Genomic DNA, 22277 nt, shown 5'->3' with positions numbered 1-22277 from the left:
ATTGCTGATTCTTAATTCAAATTTACTAATCTCTGCAATCATAGGGAAAAAAGTTGGTGTAACTGAGAAGCAGTTGGTCAAACATAATGATGAGTTCGATTCATTCCCTGCTCCATTTAAACATATTAGTCAATTGGCATATTGTCCAATTTCACCAACAAATTCTAATTTAATTTTCATTAAGTATGGAAAATGATTTTTCCGTCACAGATACTGAAAAATCGAACCAGGACTGTACTGCTGTATCAGACACTTTGGAGTGTAGACTGTCCATATCATCTCCATTAACTTATATTCCCTCTCAGGTCATTAGTAATGTATTAATTACTGACAATTCTGAGCAGGAAAATACCATACACCATACAAAAGACCTTTTCTACATAGCAACAAACATAAGGCTTTGTGCAGAAACTCAGTTGATCACTGAATCTCACAGATAGACAGATACTCTGGTATCGGCTTTGTGGAAATGCATTCACACGGAGATTCAGTGTGTGACAGTCTTTCTCGTGTCCTTTTTGTGCTCTGTTGTGTTTTGTTACAGCGGCTCAGAGCGGACGCCTTCCCTCCAGCCCTTAGTCTGGCATCACTTGCTCTCTCTCTCTTGCTTACTCTTTCTGGGCCACGGGGTTCCATTTATTTGCTGTCATCCTAAACCCCTTCCACCCTTTCCACTATTTTTAAAAAAATAGCAATTAGATAACACACCCACTATCAGCACGACAGCTGACCCTGTGTGATAAATGTCCTCTCAGAAGTTGTCACTCTTTTAAAGCAGTGACCACTGAATTAATGTAGCAACAGCGTAGTCGGCATTGTGTACAAGTTAGATTAGTTGCACCCTGTGAAATTACATGAAAAATGAGTCCAGTGGCAAATCATGGGAGAAACGGATAATACAACTCACATTGTGGTTGTTTTCCCAGCTCCGTTGTGGCCAAGAAAAGATGTGATCTGGTTTTCATAGAAGTCCATAGTTAGTCCGTCCACAGCAAGCTTCTTTCCAGTCTTGTAGATTTTGACAAGATTGCGGATTGAGATCCCTGCCTTCATATTGGGTGGTGGTTTCTCCATGTATTCTTTAGACACACATGCAAACAAACAGAGAAACCAGCATAAAAGCTAATTTTTGCTTGCAACCCATCCCAATTAACTAGAACTATAGTATGTTGGCTCTCATACTTGGGTGAGCTGTTGACAAATACATGATAACCGGGTGGGTTAGTTTTGACAGTTAAACACCACAGGTTACAATTGGAAAAATGATATAGCATTTTACCATTATGTACACTGGTGTCCTTCAGAAAACCAGGGTCGACATCGGTCACTGAAGCTCTCCCACACCAATAGGATGCAGCGAAAGGGAAATACCATGGCTTAGGGATTCCATACTGGCCTGGGAATGAGCGAGGAGAACATTATTAACATTTCAATAATGGCTCGGCTTGAGGGAATGTGGCATTTCACAATGTAGGTTTCTTCTTGACAGCCTGACACAACTCCTGTCTTCTTTTTAATTGGAGACCATGAGGAAAGCATTAAGACTGGCCTGTTAGGATAGCAGCGATTGGCTACTGATTTAAGATAAACCAGGAAATGGGATCTCATGCAAGAACAGTAAAAACAGAGCACAAAAGTTTAGCATCTGTCCATTTTAAAATATAAAACCACTGTCAGAGGAGATAAAGAAGGTAGAAAGTGAGCAAATTTGCTCTGAAAATAAATACCTGGAAAGACATTCTCAATGTACCAGGTGAGCGTCCAGTATAAAGCAGCATCAAACAGCATCATTATGATAGACAGCAAGAAGGTGTAGCGTTCCCCCTCCTCTGGACTGTTGTTGATGTTGTACCACTGAATACCGATACCTTGCTCCTCGTACTTAGAAAAGCTCTCACAGCCAAAGCCGAAGGCCACACATGACAGTAAACTCTGGGAATGAGAGATGCACAAGTGAAAATATCCATAGTTAAAGGAGTAGTTTGACATTTCGTGCTGAAGCAGCTGGAGCCGACAGCCTATTAGCTTAGCTGAGTGTTGTTTTTACAATTTAGTTTTTGTAAAAACAAGATATAATGTGTTAATTACTGAACTTTCTAGGTAGGCATGTTTTGTTGCCATGCTAGCAGTTTGCCTCTGTATACATGCTTCATACTAATTGGCTGCAGGCTTTAGCTGCATAATAAACACAGGCATGAGAGTGGTGGCAATCTTCTCATCTGTTGACATAAAAGTGGCAAATATGCAAACATTACTGAACTTATTTGCAGGCGAGGGGCAGTCTAAGATTTTCAGGAAATAATGAATGGATCTTGATGTAAAAAAAACAAACATATTTGGGACTTCTTGGCCTTGGCCAAAGTAAACTCTCCCGAGTGCCATTCTTACATGTGTATAGTGTCAGCCTTTCATTACCACATTTAGGTGATAATTGTAAGAGACACTGTTAAGATCACCATTACATCAATAAAATAACTGATCAGTGAACTACTGCAACAGACGTCAGCTGGTTTAATCACTGCGTTGCCTTTGAACATCCCTGAGGACTTTATATCCAGACACAAAACAAAGATGGAGACTAAAATGTATGTGCTGCAAAATCAGATTTGTTGGCTCTTTCATACGGTAGGAAATTGCAAATGATGTGTTGCCCGTGAGACATCATCTGCCATGGCATATCACTCTGCATTGCCATGTTGCCTGGCAGCTGTTTTATCACGCCTCATTTGCTCACAGCATTTTCACTCCGGCAGAGGCTGTTGCTGAAGCTATAGAGACGAATCATCACGGATACTGTCGACCCGCTGCTACATTACCAGGGTGAGAATCTGAAAATCTCTGCAGACCTTTAGCCTGGCTACTAACACTGCTGGCAACTTCCTGGGTTGTCTTCCACTGTCCAGCTACTGGCAAGCAATCAACAGTCAGTCTGAAGATGAGAGGAGACAGCAGGGCTGGTGGGCACCCATGCTTGACCCCTGTGTGAATAGCTGACATAACGACAGGAGCCACTCCTTTGGCTTTTGAGAAAAGGGTATGAGTTGGGAGGCAGACAAGCCCCCTCTATCGAACACATGTCAACACTACACATATAACCGACGTTTAGCTGGCAGCAGACAACGAGTATTGTTAGGAGGAGTAATCAGGGTTCCCGCTTCTCCATTACAAAGTAATTCTGCAGGACATTTTGACAAATAGAGTCAGAATGACGGACAGGGATCACAACCGAGTCAAATGTGTTTTTTTGCCTGTCTTTAAAGTTCCCTTTAAAGAAGGTAATAGTTTGTCCTTGAATGAAAACATCAGAGTACAAAGTCTATCTGTCTGAAAAATGTTCCTCAGAATTAACTGGATTTTGAAAAAAAACAAAGGGGAAGTCAGAGCTATAATAGTCAGTCCATTAATCAATTAGTCAATTGAAATACCTGTGCGACAAGAAATTATACTTAAAGTCCTTTTTTTCAATTAAGAGAATACTCCGCAGGGGATTGTGAAAGCTGAATTGCGAAGACAGATGTCACGTAGCTGCAACATCGCTGGTTTAATTTGGACCGAGGACCTGTGTTGTATGTCAATCAACCCCCCCTCGCCTTTTTTCCCTGTCTGCCTGTATACCGATTATTATCGATTAAACACGGAAATAACAGTTAGTTGCAGCCCTATATATAAATTACAGTAAGAACCACAGTACAGCAAATAAAGACTGAACAAATCCATTTATATAAATCAGTTGCCAAATTTTGTAGAAGCATAAAATTAACTAATTTCAGAGGGAAACCTGATAAGTTTTAAATTATTTTGCAGGAATTACTACTTTTTTTCCTTACAACTTTTTCAGGGCTGAGATAAATTGAAAATATTTCTGGTTTTAAGGGATGTTAAAGAACTCTGGGGTCTCTCTTGTTTCAAATCTGGAGCAAAAAGAGGGAGAAAATAGTCAAAGCACAGTAGATAGGAAGCTGGATTTTGACTGTGCCCTGTCTAAAAGTGGCCCTCTGATACACTGCCTGAGGCTCTCCTTTGGCACCGAGCTGCAATCAAAAACTGTTCATATAAATTTAGGTGATCTTTTGAAATTCTGTTCCGATTAAATACTTCATTATCAAGGACGATTTGGGGGGGAATTTGTATGCCATGGCACGATGTAGTTTCATCTGAGCTAGGAGAGGGGAGAGAGGAAGGAACCTCTTCTCACACATACACATCGCTGATAAAGTGTGGGGATGAACTGGATAGTGGTTTGGTCAGAGGAACATTGCTCATGCTAATTAGAGGGCTAGAGGGCTATCCATCTAGTTGGAGCAGGGAGAAAAATCTCAGTGCCAGGGGAAACCTAGCAATGGCACTTTGTGTAGCGATTAAATAAGGTTTGCATAGCCTTACATGTAAAGCATATACCTAACCTGCGTGCTGTGCAGTCAGCAAAATAAAATGGACTGAAATGTTTCCTGAAGGAATGGAATGGCATTATTTTAAAGGACTTATTCAAAGACAAGTGACTTCGCCTGATGCACTCGCACGCACAGCAATGAAGTTCCAAAATTTTGTGTCTTTGTCTGCAGAAAGGACAGCTTGAGGACAAATGATACCGGCACCGCCATAAAGGTCACGGAGGAAGGCTACACTGAAAGTTGAGCAATGGTGTACTATTTATCTTTATCCCCTTAGAGGAAAGCAGAAAATCCCCAACTTCCTCAGTGTGCGTCTGTCTAGTCTCTTCTTTTATGTTAATAAAATGGTTCATGTTTCTGTCGTTTGAGTGTGTCCAGTTTTAACAAAATTATTCAACTTGACAGCAAGAATATTTTAAATAATTCCTATGTGCTTTTCTGTTGCAATTTAAATGTCACCGGGGCCTCAATCCATCTTGGAGGCACCCACTTCACACATTATTTATCGGGAGACTTGTGCGGACGATAACGACAAATCTATGACAGATATTAATGACACAAGGTGAATTTACTCCGTTTCATAACAACCAGGAAATGGATAAGGAACTAATGTCTGTGATTGCCAAAGTGTGATCATAGTCGCACAAACATAACCTAGGAATATAACACAGCCAGCCCTCGTGTATGATAACAGCAGGGGAAGATATTAAAAGACGGACTTACCACAGCAACCTTGGCCCCGAAACCCATGACGTCCCTCCAGGCATAGCAGAGGATGTGCGGCAGATAGAGGACAAAGTAGATGAGGCCACCGCACGCCGCTGCTAAGTTGGCCTTCGAGAAGAAGACGCTAATGAAGAAGCACTGAGTGATGGTGGTCAAACAGAACACCAGCAGGAAGACAAAGATCACCGAGGGGTCGCTGTACTGCAGCACTTGCCCATACTGTGTCGAAAGAAATAAACGGAAGATGGGAGAGAGACAGAAATGAGACCATTTGAGTTCATGTAAAAACACACACTGAGTTCCTTCAGGTTTGATAGTAAAGATTGATTATAAAGCAAGCAAACGAGGGGATTCAGAGCATTTGATTATAATTTTTTTAAAGACACAGTAGGCAGAGTAGAAGGCGTTTGAAATGGATTAAATGGATTAAACATTGGCTACACCTGAAATTTTTTTCCTTTGGGCTAATATCCAATTACATAATCCGAAAGTCATTAAATGTGTCACTCTTTTACTCTTCCAGTTTGAAATAGGACCCATCTCTAATTTCAGAGAGCTACTCGTGAATCCATCCTTTCTCCCACATTACACCATGATGCTGAGCCTAATTCAAAGAGGCTGTTGAACTGTTGGGATAATGGTGCTATTGTAATGGATGCAATTATGATTAAAGAACAAATGGAGGACACTGTTAGATGAAAGTGTATGAATGTTCATCATCGAAACTCTCCAAAATGTACATACTAAATTAACTCTCAAGTACAACTGTGTTAGTATCAAATAAAATGATGTCTTTTTAGTGCTTACATTTCACTTCAGATTACAAACTTGATGATCTTGAACAAAAGATGATGGCTAGAACTCTCCAAAACTAGAGCCGGGTCTCCTCGAATCACTGTTTAATCAATTTGAAATCACCTTTAGTATAAGTGCAAGGAACAAAGCGCTGAAAGCCAGCAGTAGTGCACTTGACACTGCCCAGCTCAGCCAATAGATGGAACTTCTCAGGCCCATGATCCTCACGGTCTCCTTTAGCCTCGCCTCTTTCTCGACAACAATGCTCTTTATGATCATGGCCACAGAGTAGATCCAGGCTAACGTCATGTATAAGGGGAGGGAGCGAGCCAGAGTCCGAATGAACCTGAAGGATGACGGAACCAGAGCAGATGAAAACAATGACCAAACATTTACAAAAACCAAGCTTGAAAACTCAACGTTGACGCGTTGACATAAAAATCCAGTATTCAGTGGTTTCCATTCCTCGAGAAGTAAATATATGACTCTATATCTGCGAAATGGGTCAATATTTATGTTTTTTTTTCCTTTTTTTTTGCTGAAAATAGCTAGCATATTGTTGGAAACTGTACTAAGGAGACTGATGGGATTGAAACAAGACAGTTATGGCCCTAAAACCATCACAATGAGAATAAGCTAAAACACTGTAGAGCTGAAGCAAAGTGGGTGAAGTCATCATTACAAGTGACACCTTTTTACGTTCATAAAGTCATGATCCAGGTGATAATATTGTGATAATACACATAAACTGCTGCTAGTAACATGTCACCAACCTTACACAAGGACTGCATCTACACCTGGTTAATCTCTTATCACATTGCCACGCATAATCGATCTAAGTGAAATATATTCTACATGCATTTAATTTATACCTTGCATGCACATTAACATGATCAACAGCTTTCTTGTCAGTAGAAGGTATAAATGGGGGTAGGTCGGTAGACAACTGACACACACACACGCTGAATAACTGACAGCACTGTTTTATGCACGTTTCTTGTAAGAGTTCATTAAGAGTGTAGTTCTTCCTCATTGTGCATGTTTATCGACCCAAAGTTTAGAAAAACCTCCATGTGAAACTACTTCATTACAAATAAAAGTCCTACATTCACATTTCCACCTGTGTCAAATTATCACGGGGTGCATATGTGATACTATTGTATTATTTTGCTATTACTAGGTGCATTAGCATGTGGTTATTTGATGTAGGAGAGAAGTGTAAGCTTATAATCATTCTTTTGTTATTTTATAATGATACATTATACCTTGTGTCGTACATTTTGAATATAGAATCTTGAACTGAAAGGTAACTAAGGCTATATAAACAAATATAATTCACACTGAAATGTAGTGAATAAGTATGAAGTAGCACAGCGTGGAAGTACTCAAGTAAATTACATTAAAATAACAATTGAATATAGTTCAAATGGAAATATACATGCTATGTTCGACCAGTTCTGGCTCAGTTATGTGTCATTTTATTTATTTATTGTTTAGTGAATTTATGATTGATGAGATGTCAATAGCTGTCTCCCAACTGTGAAGGTGGTCTCTGGCACTGTCAATTGCATTATTTTCTCAGTACTGCGCTGCACAACAGATTAATCAAATTTTAATGACCGACAGATAGCAAGACAAACATTTGAAAGGTGGTTTCAAGTTGTCAAAACAAGGACATTCTGTTTGGGTAAGGATCATCTCTGATGTGACTGGTATTGATCAGCACTGATCTCCGTTAGTTGTGTTTTTTCATGAAGAAGATCTTGTCAAACACCTGGATTCAGGGGGTTTGACATGGAGCCAAGTGTGGGAACTGTGCAAACATATCAAGCTGGCTGCCACATAATAAATGCATTACATCCTCCATAATGGAAGAGAAAATATGTGTAAATCGACAGAGGACTCAGGTGCAGATGACAAAACTGGTTGTTGTCACAGCTCATCCAGATACAGCCTTATGATAATTACCATTTGATTTGCTATTATTATTAATGTGCTGAAAATGGCTGTGAAATTATCATTTAGAATGGGCCCGTGATTTGAATACACATTGTGCTTGCAGTTGCTCCTCCAAGGCACTCGACTAACTCAATTTATTGTTATTAATGTTTACAAATTGTTGATGACTTGCAAACACAGTAGGCTGATGGGAAATTACATTTCACCCAGCTGTTCAAATATCATATTTTTTTTACCAGCCACATTTTCAAATTAAAGTGCAAAAATTGATTAGCCATTAAATTAACCATCCTTTTTGGTATTATTAACAACGCCGAGAAAACAAGGAGTCTTTCAAGGATGTGCTTCATCTGAAGCAGACCAATATAATATTTCTATATCATATATCATGAAAGGTCTCCGTTTTGTCATTTGTGTAATACACAAACTGTACATAATTATTCTTTGTTAAAGGGATAGTTGAGTGATTTTGAAGTGGGAGTTACTTATGCATATTTAATATGTTACCTTATGGAGATTGTGATCTTTGATATCATTTAACGGAGTTTTGAGGGGAAATGGAAGTAGCGTAAGTCCCACTGTTGCAGAGGGGACCACCGAAATACGTCTTTTTCACCACATTTTAAAACGTTACCTAAAAAAAAAAATCTGTTCAATTGCACACTAAAGGATGATTTTTTTTCACTGCCAGACAGCCGTTTAAGTTTGCACTTTTTTTTCCAAGCGTACTTCGGCCATGTATTTACTCATCAACACGCGCCAGTGCAGTATTACTCCGCAAATCAGCTGTTCAACTCAAAACTACCACGGCGAGTTGGCGCAGTAATACCTGGCCCAAGTATGCTTGAAAAAAAAGTGCAAATTTAAATTGCTGTCTGGCGGGAAACTGAAGTAGTGAAAAAATACATCCTTTAACATACAATTGAACGGATTTTTTTTTTTTAGGTAACATTTTAAAATCTGGCGAAAAAGACGTTTTTCAGTGGTCCCCTCTGCGAAAGTTGGACTCAGACTTACGCTACTTCCATTTCCCCTACAAACTCTGTTAAATGACATCACTGACCATCTTCATAAGGTAACATATTAACCATGCATAAGTACAACCCCACTTCAAAATCACTGAACTATCCCTTTAAGTTGACGGGCCTTATTTGTCAGACCCACTAGGTGATTGTGCATACGTGGCTGTACACATACAGTAAGCTTGGTGATCCAGTCTCAGGCACTACTCTGTCATGTTTTTGAACCTGTGTACATTATATATGCGTGCAAAGGCTGCTGAAATATAATTCTCAAGACAGTGCTTTTGACAAAGTGGTCTCTAGTTCAAAACCTGCCAGAGAGGATCATTTATTTAGGTCAGCACAGAAAACTGCAGTTAAATATATTGTTCATGTTTGACTCGCATAACCCAAAAGTGAATTTATCTAACTTCAGGATTGTAAAAGGTATTTTAAATCACACTAGGACCTCTCACTGAATAGGAGATAAAATAATGAACAACGTTCCAGTGGCAGAGGAGAATCAATTTTCAGTGCTATCATGGAAATATACAGTATGAAACATTCACTTTTCAAATTACAGAAGGCTTCTCGATGTACAAGGGACAGAGGAAGAGGTGATGCAATTACATGAAATAGAAAATATAACTGCCGTGATTGTAATTTGACTAAATTGCAGGTTTGGTTGCATGCTCAAGTAATTAGTCGAGGAAGGCTTATTTGAAGAAAAGGGAATAATGATTTGATTTTGTGATCGTTAATTTTGATGATTAAAAATAGCAAGAATACCAAGACACAAAGCATGAACATTTCTCTGACCTAAATGAACCACAAGAATATAATCTTGTAATATAATATTACTTTAATCCATTTGGTCAGATTTTCAATTTTCTTTTTCCTGGTGCTTTGATAAACTTCACTTTTGTGCTTTATTTGTTTCATTTTTAGATTAAACTGTAACTAGAACAGTAAGTATAGGGTTAGGGTTAGGGTAAAGGAAAAAAATCAAAATTTTGATATTACTTAACACTTTGAACACTTTTCTACCTGCTGTATATGGAATAATGCCAGTGGCTATGATGCCATATCTGGTGTTTTCGGAACCATACAGCAATATGGCTGAAAAATGCTTGAATCGTATAAAAGCATTTAACTTTCATTCTCATGTTGATGCTTTGTATTTTGATACTTTCCATTGGGCGACTCTTTCTACTGACCTTAACCATGACACTTATGAGCAAACAGGGAACAGTGAGCAGAACAATGTTCTCTGTGAACCTTGAAGCCCAAAGGGCACCGTTTTGAATGCCAACGGCACGCAGCACTTCCTTGAGCCGGAGTTCCTTCTCCAGCACCAGGCCTTTGATGGTCATGCACACTGTGTACATGAAGGCCAGCACCAGGAACATGGGGATGATGCCTCCAATACTCTGAACGAAGCTGGTTGTTGAGGAAAACAATCAAAAATGTCAGAACTGCACATTGGCAAAGGGAATCTACTGTGTCTCGACGTAGTCTTTAAAATCGTTTAGTGTATATTTATTCTGCTGCACGCTCATACCAAGTGTTAAATTCAAGTAATTTGTAAAAGTAAAAATGCAATTCAATGTTAGAATTTGCTAATTTCATTTGTCTTATGTTGCTGTAAACCAGAGATCTTTGAGTATTAGACTGCGAGTTGAACGAAACAAATTGCTGACATCACCTTGGGTTTTGGGAGATTTCCATCATTTTCTGACATATCAATAAAACAATCATCAAATCACTGAAAAATCAAGATTAACTGACGAGAAAAAGAATTGTAAGATGCAATGCTAATGCTTTTCCATTATTAAGTTGACTCATACAATCAAAACTTGCACTTGCTCTTGTAAAGTAAAACGGAAACTATTTTGCAGAGATTGAAAATTCAATCAACGAAATCCAAGATGTATTAATGGAATACAACACAATTCTGCCATATTCGTTTTTACACTCTGCTAACCTTTATAAACTTGGTGCATCCGCTCGGTCAAGCCACTTAGTGCTGCACCTCATGCCAGAGATGATGTATGATTTGATTCCGTTTCAACACAATGAGGTGATATTAAACTGGCTTCCTAATGCCACCAAAATGCCATGTCAATATCTCCTCCTCTGACAATATAGCAAAGTGCTTCCTTTCCTTTATTAGACAATGAAGGAGAGATATCAAATAGATTTTGACAGTATAGATTTCACATATCACTTATGCTTGCATTACATTAATACTGGGCGTACAATGCAAGCAAAGCAATGTTTCAATGCAGACATTAATGAAGCCAAAAGTGAATGTGCAGTCACTAGCAAAATTATGCTTGTCTTCCAAGCAATTTAACATAAACAACTATTCAAAGTGCACTTTATATGGAATGATTTTTATATTATTTACATCCTATTAAATTCCTGTCGAGTGAAAATGTTTTTTTTTCAAACATCTCCTAATTGCTAGTTAGCCCTGTATAAGAATGTCTTTTCTGAAGGTAATCTTGAACCAAAAATCATTTTCAAACAGGTGTAAATTATGTTACTTTAAATTAATTTTAAAGGAATTTGCCCTCTTACTCAATCATACCACAACAAATGCACTTTTCAGTCTATGCAAACTAATGTTTGGTATAGGCAGCTCTGTTTACAAATCAACTGATGATGAAAGTACTGGACTGTCTCACAAAGACAACAAAGAGATTAAGTTCGCTCCACTGAGACCTTGGGGGAAGTTCAGTTATATGAGAACTTGAATGAGAGAGACAGGCTTGTTTTTTCCTAGGACACTTCCCCTGCCCTCGTGGGATGGATCATTTTCAAATGAGGCCTTGAAAGCAGCAAGAAAAGAGTTTCTTAAAGTTTAGACGCAGAACAACTTCAGCCAAAATCCTTTACAAGATTACATTAATAACATTTCTTCTTTTAGAGTTGGAATGTCAAAGATCACCAAATCAATACACTTTAACAAATGAAGCTAATGCATTTGTATCATTTTGAGGAACTCAGGCTGCTTACGATACCTCCGTCCCGCATCCAGTTGAATACTAATTCATGCATTATCTGCTGCGGATTCTACCCAAATATCTCTGTAACAGCTGACAACCTTAGTGACTTAACTCCTTCTGTGACTTCTAGCACTGGAGGGGGAGAGATCAGTCATGCACACCATGCCTGACGCTGACAACCTCGCCACCAGATGCTCTTGAATTATACATTTGCTGATCGATCAAAGGTGCTTAAGTAACAGAACTCCGGGTGGGTCTGAGTTAGAGGGCTCCAGTTACATTGGCAGCCTGACCTAAATTTAGGGAAGCTGGGGGACTAAGTAAATCGAGATAATAGTAGAGCAAGGCCTCCCTAGAGGTTAGCGTAAAACACAAAAAAACAATTTAAAAAAACAGCTTCCTGTCTCCTTTTGAGCATATTTACTGTTCAATCTCTTGGCTATTAAAGGGAACATACTTTATTATTCAATGGAGATCATCTCATTGCTGGTACAAATTATTGCTCAAAGAGAGATGCACATGAACTTACAGTATAAAGATAACCCATATGCTGTGACATTTTATGTCTACTAGCAAGATTACATCTACAAAATCAAAAATATTTCTATTTACCAAAAGTGAAGGCAAGTTTTGAGACACAGCCTGAAACTGAACAGCTTCAACGATAATGTCTCAGCCATACATTTAGAAAAAAGAAAATGTGAAAACTGATAACAATTGATAGAGGCACTGCCTCTATCTATATATATCTACGTATATATCTATATAGATATCGAGTTTGCTTCAGAACTGACAGCGTAAGTTACCTAAAACCTTAAAAAATGTTATCCAATCAGATTTAGTTGTTGTTGTCTCTAAGCAGACAAAACGCTTTGTCATGTGTTTTCAATTTTGGGATTTTAGTGGAGTTTTAGGCAATGCGTTGCTGGCGATGATTGTGTGTGCATATGTGCCTGTGTGCGTGCGCACCCATGTCGTTGTGAGTTTTGTGTCCGAGCTCTTTACCTTCTGTGGTGCTGACGATGAAAGTGTGTGTGTGTGTACGTGTGTGTGTGTGTGTATTAGAGCTGTGTCCGAGCTTGTTGTGCAGTGTGTTAGAGCTGTTCACATCTTAAAAAAATACTCCAAAAATATTCTGACTGCGACGTCGAAGGCCCAGTGCCAGATCCCACGTTTCGCTACTAATATATTTATATATATAACTCAGATAATTCAGCTGTACCCTTAATATCAAAGTAGTGATAAAGTAGACTTCCAACTATCCATTGCTGTTAAAGTGGGGTCAAGACCTGTGAGAGGTGGAAACAAGTTTCATCTCAACTTTCGCAATTGTTCCTTCAGCTGCTTCCATTTTATATATATATCTATATATATATAGATATATATAGATATATCTATATATATATATATAGATATATATAGATATATATATATATATATATCTATATATATCTATATATATTACCTGCGGGAGAAGGATCATTTTATGTAATTTATTGTATTTTTGGTTATGTCTGCTGCACTTTCTCATAGTCAACTCAAACCTCAACTTCACCACAGTACAGAGGTTTATTCTCTGAAAACTTGACTATTAGTTCCAATACTATGTTCATGACATGAAAACATCATTGTAACGGTACCTGTATGTATAATCTAATAATCTAATCTATATGTCATGGTATATGATTTATCATATACAAACAAGTCTGAGACAACTCTGCAATCAGGTATAAAAACATAGCTTTTACAAGAGCTTCTACTTTTCATATTTTTTTTTATTTTTGTGGAATATTGTCGACAAACCTTTTTGAAGGCTGAAATGTAATGTAAGTGCTCATTAGTTTGAAGATTTTTTTTCCTTTATTTTTTTAGTTGACAGTGACAAAATGACAAAAAAGTTCCCCAGTTGGTTTTAACTAAACTCTCTTTCAAAGGTTTAATCAGACAGCTAGAAATCTGATTAGGCATCAGTCTCCACAGTTTGCATCTTCTTTTCGGGTTTAAGGCAAGACACCATCCACTATATCAGACAAACACTAAAGATGTAAAGCAGAGTATTAAAACGTTAAATGGGATTGTCTGACAATAATTTTGATACCACCAGTATGAATATAGCGGCATCTGCCATTCGGCCTCCAGCTACAAAATGCCAGGTCTGAAATTGCGTCACACTGACAAAATGAGGGAATAAACATACTGACACTTTGCATTCTGCCCATTTACCAAGTTAATAATGGCCATTTAAAAAAAGTACTGCCCATACTGTACATGTACAGTTATTCCTACCCCCTTTCTCTTAGCAGGCTGAGGAAAAAACATATCTGGAAAGCTGGAATTACTGTGTTCTCTTTTTGGTTAGAGGGAGTGTTTTTCCCAGTGTAGGGAGGCAGACAGGGAATATTGTCTGATGTTATTAATAAAGCTTGTCATACAAAATATGAAACAAAAAAATCAACAGCGGATTTTTGCTTGTTATGAGCTTCAGATGTCCAATTATGCTCAACTATCTCACCCTCATTACCAACAGTGCACACATTAGGTTAATTAGTCGCTGGACAAAGGCGTATTCCTCTCACATCCTTGAGTTGAATATTCCTCAAGTCCATTGCATGTCTATGTTATGTATTGCTGAAAGCAGCGTTAGATCAAGCCCATGTAATGTGAAAGACCTATTGATGGGGAGCGTAGCCCCAGGATCCAAACAAGAGATCCCTCTGATTCAGGAGCGTGCGATGGCACAGAGGCCACTGATAAAGCACCAGTTTATGTGCTATCAGGCCCCACAGCGGTCAAGCTATATCCCATACTGACACATCAAGCCTGCGCACAATGTGAAAATAAAGACAAAGCCAGTGGGAGCTAATACAGTTTGGTTATCTAAAATTCAAAATGCCATCAGGGTCAGTGATGGTTTTAGTGGCCCAGATTGTTGGTAGTTCTTCTGGTGCAGTACAGCCAAAAGATGTGAGGAGGAAATGAGGAATGTGAAAGGAAATTATTTCAGAGACAGTTGTGATGTTGACGAGACAAAAAAATATATTGTTTTGTGAGACTGAAATTAACTGAACAGAATCAAAAAGAAAGTGATGGTAATGTCCTCTCACAGACACTTATGGTACAGTTGGCAACAGTTTCCTGAGATTCTGTCAAAATAATCTATTTCAAGTTAATTGTTAAATAATATATTACGGAGCCCAGGAGGCGACATGGGTGTAATTTTGTGTGCTGTGATCTACTAATTCGCAGGTGTGAATTTAGACTTACTGAGGTGCACACCCCCCTTCCCATTGGCCAAGCTACAGCTCGACTTGAGAAAACGGTAAGCCTCCATGTTTAATACATATTAGCCACTGAGAACCAACATGCCAATGGGAGGGGGGGCGTGAACCTCAGTCAATTTAGTAAGGTGCTCATGCAGATTAGTAAACTGCACGTTTCTATTTCACATTAAAAAAAGTTTGTAATTTTAATTTAAAAATTAGGCTCATGTCACCTCCCAGGCCCCATAATATACAAGTCTAATTATATGGTAAAAAGTGCTATGGCACTTTTATCTGCAATTTACACAAAGAATAAAAATGAACCTAAATTCTATTCTGCATGTGAAACAAACTAATACCACATTTATACCGAATGTGGTATTAGACAGAGAACTTTCTAACCATTGAGTTTATTTACTTAAATTATTCATATCATAATGTCAAGGTGGTGAACTTCTATATATTATTAATGGTACATCTGAGTGTATCTCAACATTGATGTTAGTTTAAACACATTAAAGCCTTTTTTTCTAAAATGAGCTTGAGATCAGAATATTACCAACCCGTTTCTTCCCCATCGTGGGTCTCTGTGTTTTAGCGCATCTTCCTTTGTGTGATTTCACTCTCAATTATTTATGAATGAAATAGCAGTTTTTTCAAGTGTTAATAATTTATAGAAATGCCCAAATGGCTAGGCCGGCGAAAGAGTAAATGGTGGAGGGACTGAGTGTATTGTGGTGCTTTATGGTTCCCATCTATCTCATGAAATTATTCATCCTTTGTATTACGAAGATGTTACTGAGGAAACAGTGCTGGCATCAGCAAATAGGCTGTAATATGACTGTGTAATTGAAGACCATTATCAAACAACAATTAATGGTAAATGGCGACGTAAAGGAATTGGGTGCTCTTTATTTGAAATCAGAATTTCAGATGTGACATGCTGATGTGCATCATCACACGTCTGAAACTGCAGCACATCTTCTGTAATATGGAGAAGTCAGGTGTTAAGTTTTGGCTGATTTTGTACTGGGGAAAAAAACAACAACAAGGCAATAGTGGGCATGTCAGTCATCTTCCAACTGTAGCATATCAACTCGCTAATGTATAAAGTGGATAGTATTGTGCCTTTGCTAATTTGAAATGACAACATTCCCATCAGATGAATATCTCCACTGGGTGCAGTAGTCAGTTCAACCCCTCTAATTAGTACTTCTAAAAGTAAAAACCAGGTTTACTAGAGCAGCTACAAAATGAAGTGGAAAGCAGTGAGGCTACATTTAATCTTTAATAAAATTCAGGGAGAAGTAATCACTTCATAGAGAACCAACCGAAAAACCCAATGATAAATAATAAAACCATTACTTTGAATATGGTTTTCATTATCTCCTCTAGTCTCTTATTTCTCCAAGACAATCATATGGTATAGGATAAGGCATTATTATTATTCAAAACATGTGCTTCAACTACAGCGTGCTTGCAAGTATTAGCAGCCCAAATGCATCTTCAATATAATGTCATAATTGTCATACTTATTTTGTCTTTAGCTGCTTAAAATATGTTGATTCAAACACTCCCCAAAGATGATTTTACTCTAAATTCTGTGCTATCCAAAGGACATAATGTTTTAAATTACATCCCCAATCGTGAGAACTGCTTTTCCCATGGGGATTGAAAATTTGGTGTCTACTTAAAGAGGCGCATTGTGTTGTTGGACTTAAATCTCCCTGGTAATTATCTTTTCTCTTTATGGCATCGCTGTACTTTTCGTTTATTAATGGAGATCATAATGCTGTCTGGACGCGAGCAATTTCCCAGACTCTAAGGAAATCTTGGCTATGGTAGATTCAGAGAGATACCACATCATCTGAGTCCCTGGATGGATGATATAACATGATAGAAGTGAGCTCTATCAGTAGATATGTCCGCAACACAAATGGAGTGCTGCTATCAACCTTTGCATGTGATGGAGCTACTATATGAGAGATGTGGAATACGGTATGGTCACTTTGTTAAGGAGAAAAGGCCTCAGAAATACAAGGAAAGAAGAGACTCTTGTGGGTTGCTTAAATAATTCAGCATCCATCAAGTATTCAAGGATTTCCTGTGGTTTGACTAAAATCAATAGTTTTGGGCCACTCTTTTCTTCCTGTTTTTATTTCTTTTCCCTTGCTGACACTTAATTCATGATTAAATAAATCAAGGATGTTACTTTTTTATTATTGACTTTCAGTGACATCATGAGAGGAGTTCCCTATCTTAGTCCTTTCATTTGTGATCCTTGGTCGCATATGACACTAGCAACAATATAAAACACAGATATTAAAGAAATGGGTAAGTGAGACAAACAAGACGGAGCATCTTGAAGTTTCCACTGGGAAATCTTAAAGGCCTAATTGATTAATAGAACATAAGTCAACATTCCAGTAGATGTGAGTCGCAACCTCCCCCAGAGTGAGTAGAATGTTATGGCTGCAATAACACTTTCCTCGAATCACAAGTCTTAAAGATAAAAGCTTTTGTACTCACACGTCATCCACGAAACAAGGGTATGGCATCTGCTGGGCAAAGACACCGAGGGGTTGGGTCTTTGACGTTTGCACCTCTATAATGCCATGGTCCATCATATCCTGCAGGTAGGCGAAGCCTCCCCATATATAGCGCAGGTCGTTAAAGGATTTGTCTCGGGCCCCGGGAGACCATAACCTTATTAAAAAGAGACACACCATGATCTGTCTTAGCAAAGGGCAAGAAAACTACAACTGGAAAGAGCCAGAACCACAGACTACGGACAAGAATACAAGTCCGAAATATACTTGATGAGAATCTTTACTGTTTTTAGAAGTGATATTTTTAGACTGTAAAAAAACATTTTCTTTGGCGAACAGAAAGTGCAATAGAACCTAGTTTACATGATCTCAAGGAATTTGTGGGATTGTGTATAAATAACAAGCCACTGCAACAACATTTTGAGCGTTATTACTACACACTTGAAAGGTTATACATATGAGATTTAAACATTTAAATAGCAGCCGACAACTTTTTTCTGTGTAAAGGTATAGTGGAGTTGTGGAGACCTGAGCACACACCTCTGTGTGTTCAGTGATCCAAGCTTCTCTGTTCTTTGTTTTGTCATTTTAGCTTTCTGGTAATGAGGAGGTCTGAAGTTACTCAGTAGAAAAATGAAGAGGCATGAAGTTGCGAAAAGCAAAAGATGCAGTTATAACACACAAAATTACTTTGTTACTGACAGCAATTGCTGTGTTGTTCAGACATCATTTGGTGATCCTGGGCTGGAAGCAGAATATTCTTTAATATTTGATCTTATTAATGTTCTTGCCAAGAGTTAAGCCAGAGTTATATTTCTGCAATCTACAAGTACGCAAGGTCGGCGTGATGTAAGGGTGAACATGAGATGGTGTTCAGACGTCTGTGTAACCACACATTTGTTCTGTCCGCGCAAAGAATGACTGCATTCCACTGGGTACCAAGTGCAAAAATTACTCCCCCAAAAATAAAACCAAAATGGACGGCCGTTTGAGGGGGTCCGCCCTGACCCTCAGCTCTACAATTTCTCTTTAAAACAAGACAACAACAACCAAAGAAGTTTTTCTTTTCCTTTCAGGGATGTTGCTGTTTTGATTTGAATTACAGTGCACATGCTAAGTATATAAAGACACTGATCCTCTACACGCATATTGTACCTACAAGCAAGTATATTATGTTTTAAATGACAAGATGAAAACTGCTCTCATTTCTGTTAAGCATATATGGAGCAACAGGTCATTATATAAATTTCACATTGCAAAATGGAAATGGGTTGGTGGGGGGCCAGTGAGTCTGGCTTTATCCAAAGGTAAAGGTTGATAATGATTCAAACCAGCAATAATGCGCTTCTTAGTAGCTGTTAAGGTGCTGGTGAGATTTTGCTTTAGTTAAATATAAAACTGGAGCCAGGAAACAACAAGCTTTTACTTAGCATAACAAAAAAAAATTTGACCTTCGGACAGAGCCAGGCTAAATGTTTCCTCCCCTTTCCAGTGTATTGTTAAGCTAATATAACCATCTCCTGGCTATTGTGTAATATTTAGTATCCAAACATGAGCATTTTATTAGTTTTGGCATCTAACTCACATAAAGAAAGCAACTTAGCATCTTTTCAGTAAATGTATCATTTTAATAGATGTGATTACGGTCCCTTATGTGTATTCAACTGCTCTATGCCACATACCTTTCTTTTAATTTGTTGGTACGCTCTACTTCATCAACGTCCATGCGGATTTTGTATTTGAGATACGGAGGGGGCTGGCTGGAGTCTGGCTGCAGGTTTTCGAAGACAACACTGGCCCAGTACGTATCGTTCTTCAGGAGCTCCAGTGCTTCGCTCACCAGCTGGGTTTCATCGGGAACCGCCACAAACTTATTCAGGTCTAAGCACTGTCAACAAATAAAGCAGTGCTTTACTTTTCTATAATCTTTTCACATTTGCTTTTTATTTAATTCTGCAGTATTCACAAAAGAGAAAAATAAAAAAAGAGTCAGACTCCATGGCAGAACGACAGATGGATATTTAGCCAAAAGTATCACTCAGCTATTTACTGAACCACGTAGTGTGTATTTCTAAATTATCTGGAGCTGCCAGGGGGTGTGAAATGTTTTGGGCTTCAGCAGAGACAAGCAAATGAGATACAGCCGTGCTAGCACTCCCTCTTCTGCAGCCGTGTCCCTCTGTTTCATGAGACGATAATGAGCTAGCCATCCTGGGAGGCAGTCACACCTGACAGCTGTCCACACATCTCAGTGTTGCAATAGTTTTATCATTTCTCCCCCAGGATTCTCTATTCTGTATTCAATAGCAAGCTATGGTGGGAAGGAAACTATCATAGCAGCATTTGTTCAGTACAGACTGAAGTGAGGATATCACAGCAGTGGAACTGTTCCATGAGCCAAAACTTTGGACAAGTGCTGACTGAAACATAAGGAAGAAAAATGCTCTACATAAACCAGCTGACAGGAGTTACATGCCAACCATCACACATGATGTCAAATCATGATAGATCTGTAATTCTGCTTTCCAGTAGGAAAACATGATTTTCTTAGGAGGTATTTTCACAGTCAACTGCAGTCCACTAGAGATGCCCTTAAGAGAGTTTGCTCTCCATGTTGTGTCTTTGAATATCGGCACCATTCTCTTTTACTACAAGCCCTGCTGGCCATGGTGTTCATTGAAGAGATTGAGTAAGCATTTTTATACATTTTTTTTGTCTCTAACCACTGGACCAGCAGCTAAGGCTAAGCTGTCTTGTATCAACAATCTGACTGACTGGGAAAATGGCCCCACTGATAGCGCGACAATCCCATCTTGGCCCAGTTCAGACGCACATCGAGGGGCAACGCGTGTAGTTGCACAGCCATAGTTGTGTCATGCTTGGCGAAGCTGAGCTGTTGTCTCCATGACATTATTAATAAATTACAGGCCAATGTGCTGGTCAAAAGGCTGCGTTAGTGCTTGCAATCACTTCTGTGTAGAAGACATCACATACTTCAAATGTAACTGCTCATGTAAGAGAGACCGCAGGAGTTATAGTACATCATCCAGTACAGTAGGTTTGCCCTTACAGAAATTACATGCAATAGAACATGTCCAGTAAGCATCAGAAGATAGTAAGATATTTTATTCCCAGTGTATGAAGATGATGTAATTACACTGTTTACTAATTCTGCTCTTATGCAAACCCTAATATGCAAACCGGCTGTTTACATAACTATTGGTAATCTTATTTATAATTCAAACATTGCACCATTAGTCGGGCAGTTCATAAGTGAAACGGGAGTTTGTGTCTATAATTTGAACCTGTGCTATTAAATAAATCCATTTTGAATCTTTAGTGTTTGTGCAGGTGGTGACACCATCAAGATAGGCTATGGCAATCTACAACACTGACAGATTGTTGGGTATTGATCTTGAGTTAATAATTTGCTAATTATCAGATGGACAAGAAGTGTGTCTTTGAAATAGGACACAAATACATCATTGTTGGCCTAAGTTGCATTACTTTACTATTTGCCTAAAGAATATTGCACCTGCTTAAATGTTGTTGTCAATGTTGACAGACACCCACACAAGAGAAAACTACAGTTAAGGTTGCCTAATAACTATTATTTTATCAATGTTGAGAAATGCAATTCCAATTAGGGCAGAAAACTGATTTCATTATGTTGGAATTTCCTTGACCGCATATGGTTAACCCCCGAGTGCCCTAACCTGCATCCTCACCTACCTGACTTCTCAGATAATGTGTGTATGACATCGTGCGTGTGTCTGTGTTTTGCATGTGTGCTTTGTATGTTTCATCACATAACACAAAGAAAGATGGGTTATATTTCAACTGTGTGTGTGTGTGTGTGTCTGTGTGTTCCTACTCTGAGACACCGCCCTGTTTGATGCCGATATAAATTCACGATAGGTCTATAACTTTTGTTTTTGCATGATTATTGTGGACGCAATGATCCGATCTTCCTGTGAATATGACAGTTTACTTTGTCAAAAATATCAAAGTTCAATGAATAAAAGACCAAAGTCTTCTCGACTTGAAAAAGATAAATAAATGAATGATCACATACGCCAAGGAAGGTGGAGAGTAGCTTCAGGATTTGAGTGGTGGCGTTGTAAACATCCCGCCAGTCATATGGCGGCGTGCCAGGTGGACGATCCTCGGGAGGCCCATTGTACAGGAAGTTGGCCAGCTGCTGGGCCGTCCATCCTGTGCCATTGAGACGCTGGTCGAGAAGAGCAGCAAACACTGGGTTCGCCAGTAAAGCCTAATTTTGAAGGGAAGATGGGTTTTGCTGTACTTGCGATGGTTACAAGTGAGATGTTTTGAGTGAATGTGGCATGAATGCAATAGAATCTAGATGACAACCAAAATGTTTAAAACCACAGAGTCTTATTGTAGAAGAAAAAGCATGGGATGCCGCTGACATTTATCTAATTGGGAGCGTTAAGATGGATACTGTTGTACTTCAGGCTTTGGGATGCACATTAACTACCCAGTATTCACACGAGTCCTGGTGCTGTTAAATTAACACCGAAGTAGTAATATGACACTGTTCCTGTAATGACAGTGTTACTAC

The 22277-nt window shown here is 38.7% G+C and overlaps 1 protein-coding gene across 2 annotated transcripts in view; it reads right to left on the bottom strand.

Moving 5' to 3' along the window:
- LOC118317227 (phospholipid-transporting ATPase ABCA1) overlaps positions 1-22277 on the bottom strand; it is a 161211-nt gene that overhangs the window by 85699 nt on the left and 53235 nt on the right. The window contains exons 14-21 of one of the 2 annotated variants that reach the window (XM_035645757.2): positions 21768-21965; positions 19375-19580; positions 17673-17849; positions 6036-6258; positions 5115-5336; positions 1728-1932; positions 1280-1396; positions 908-1079 (exon numbers count right to left, since the gene is read on the bottom strand). In XM_035645757.2, the coding sequence (XP_035501650.2) occupies positions 908-1079; positions 1280-1396; positions 1728-1932; positions 5115-5336; positions 6036-6258; positions 17673-17849; positions 19375-19580; positions 21768-21965 (1520 nt within the window). Of the gene's footprint in view, positions 1-907; positions 1080-1279; positions 1397-1727; positions 1933-5114; positions 5337-6035; positions 6259-10089; positions 10313-17672; positions 17850-19374; positions 19581-21767; positions 21966-22277 lie in introns of both variants that reach the window. The other variant, XM_035645748.2, reaches the window with a different exon arrangement.

The sequence above is a fragment of the Scophthalmus maximus genome, chromosome 12 (genome assembly GCF_022379125.1).
Source record: "Scophthalmus maximus strain ysfricsl-2021 chromosome 12, ASM2237912v1, whole genome shotgun sequence".
Classification (NCBI taxonomy): domain Eukaryota; kingdom Metazoa; phylum Chordata; class Actinopteri; order Pleuronectiformes; family Scophthalmidae; genus Scophthalmus; species Scophthalmus maximus.
Note: the sequence above shows the minus strand (reverse complement) of the source record. Positions and strands in the feature narration are given on the sequence as shown.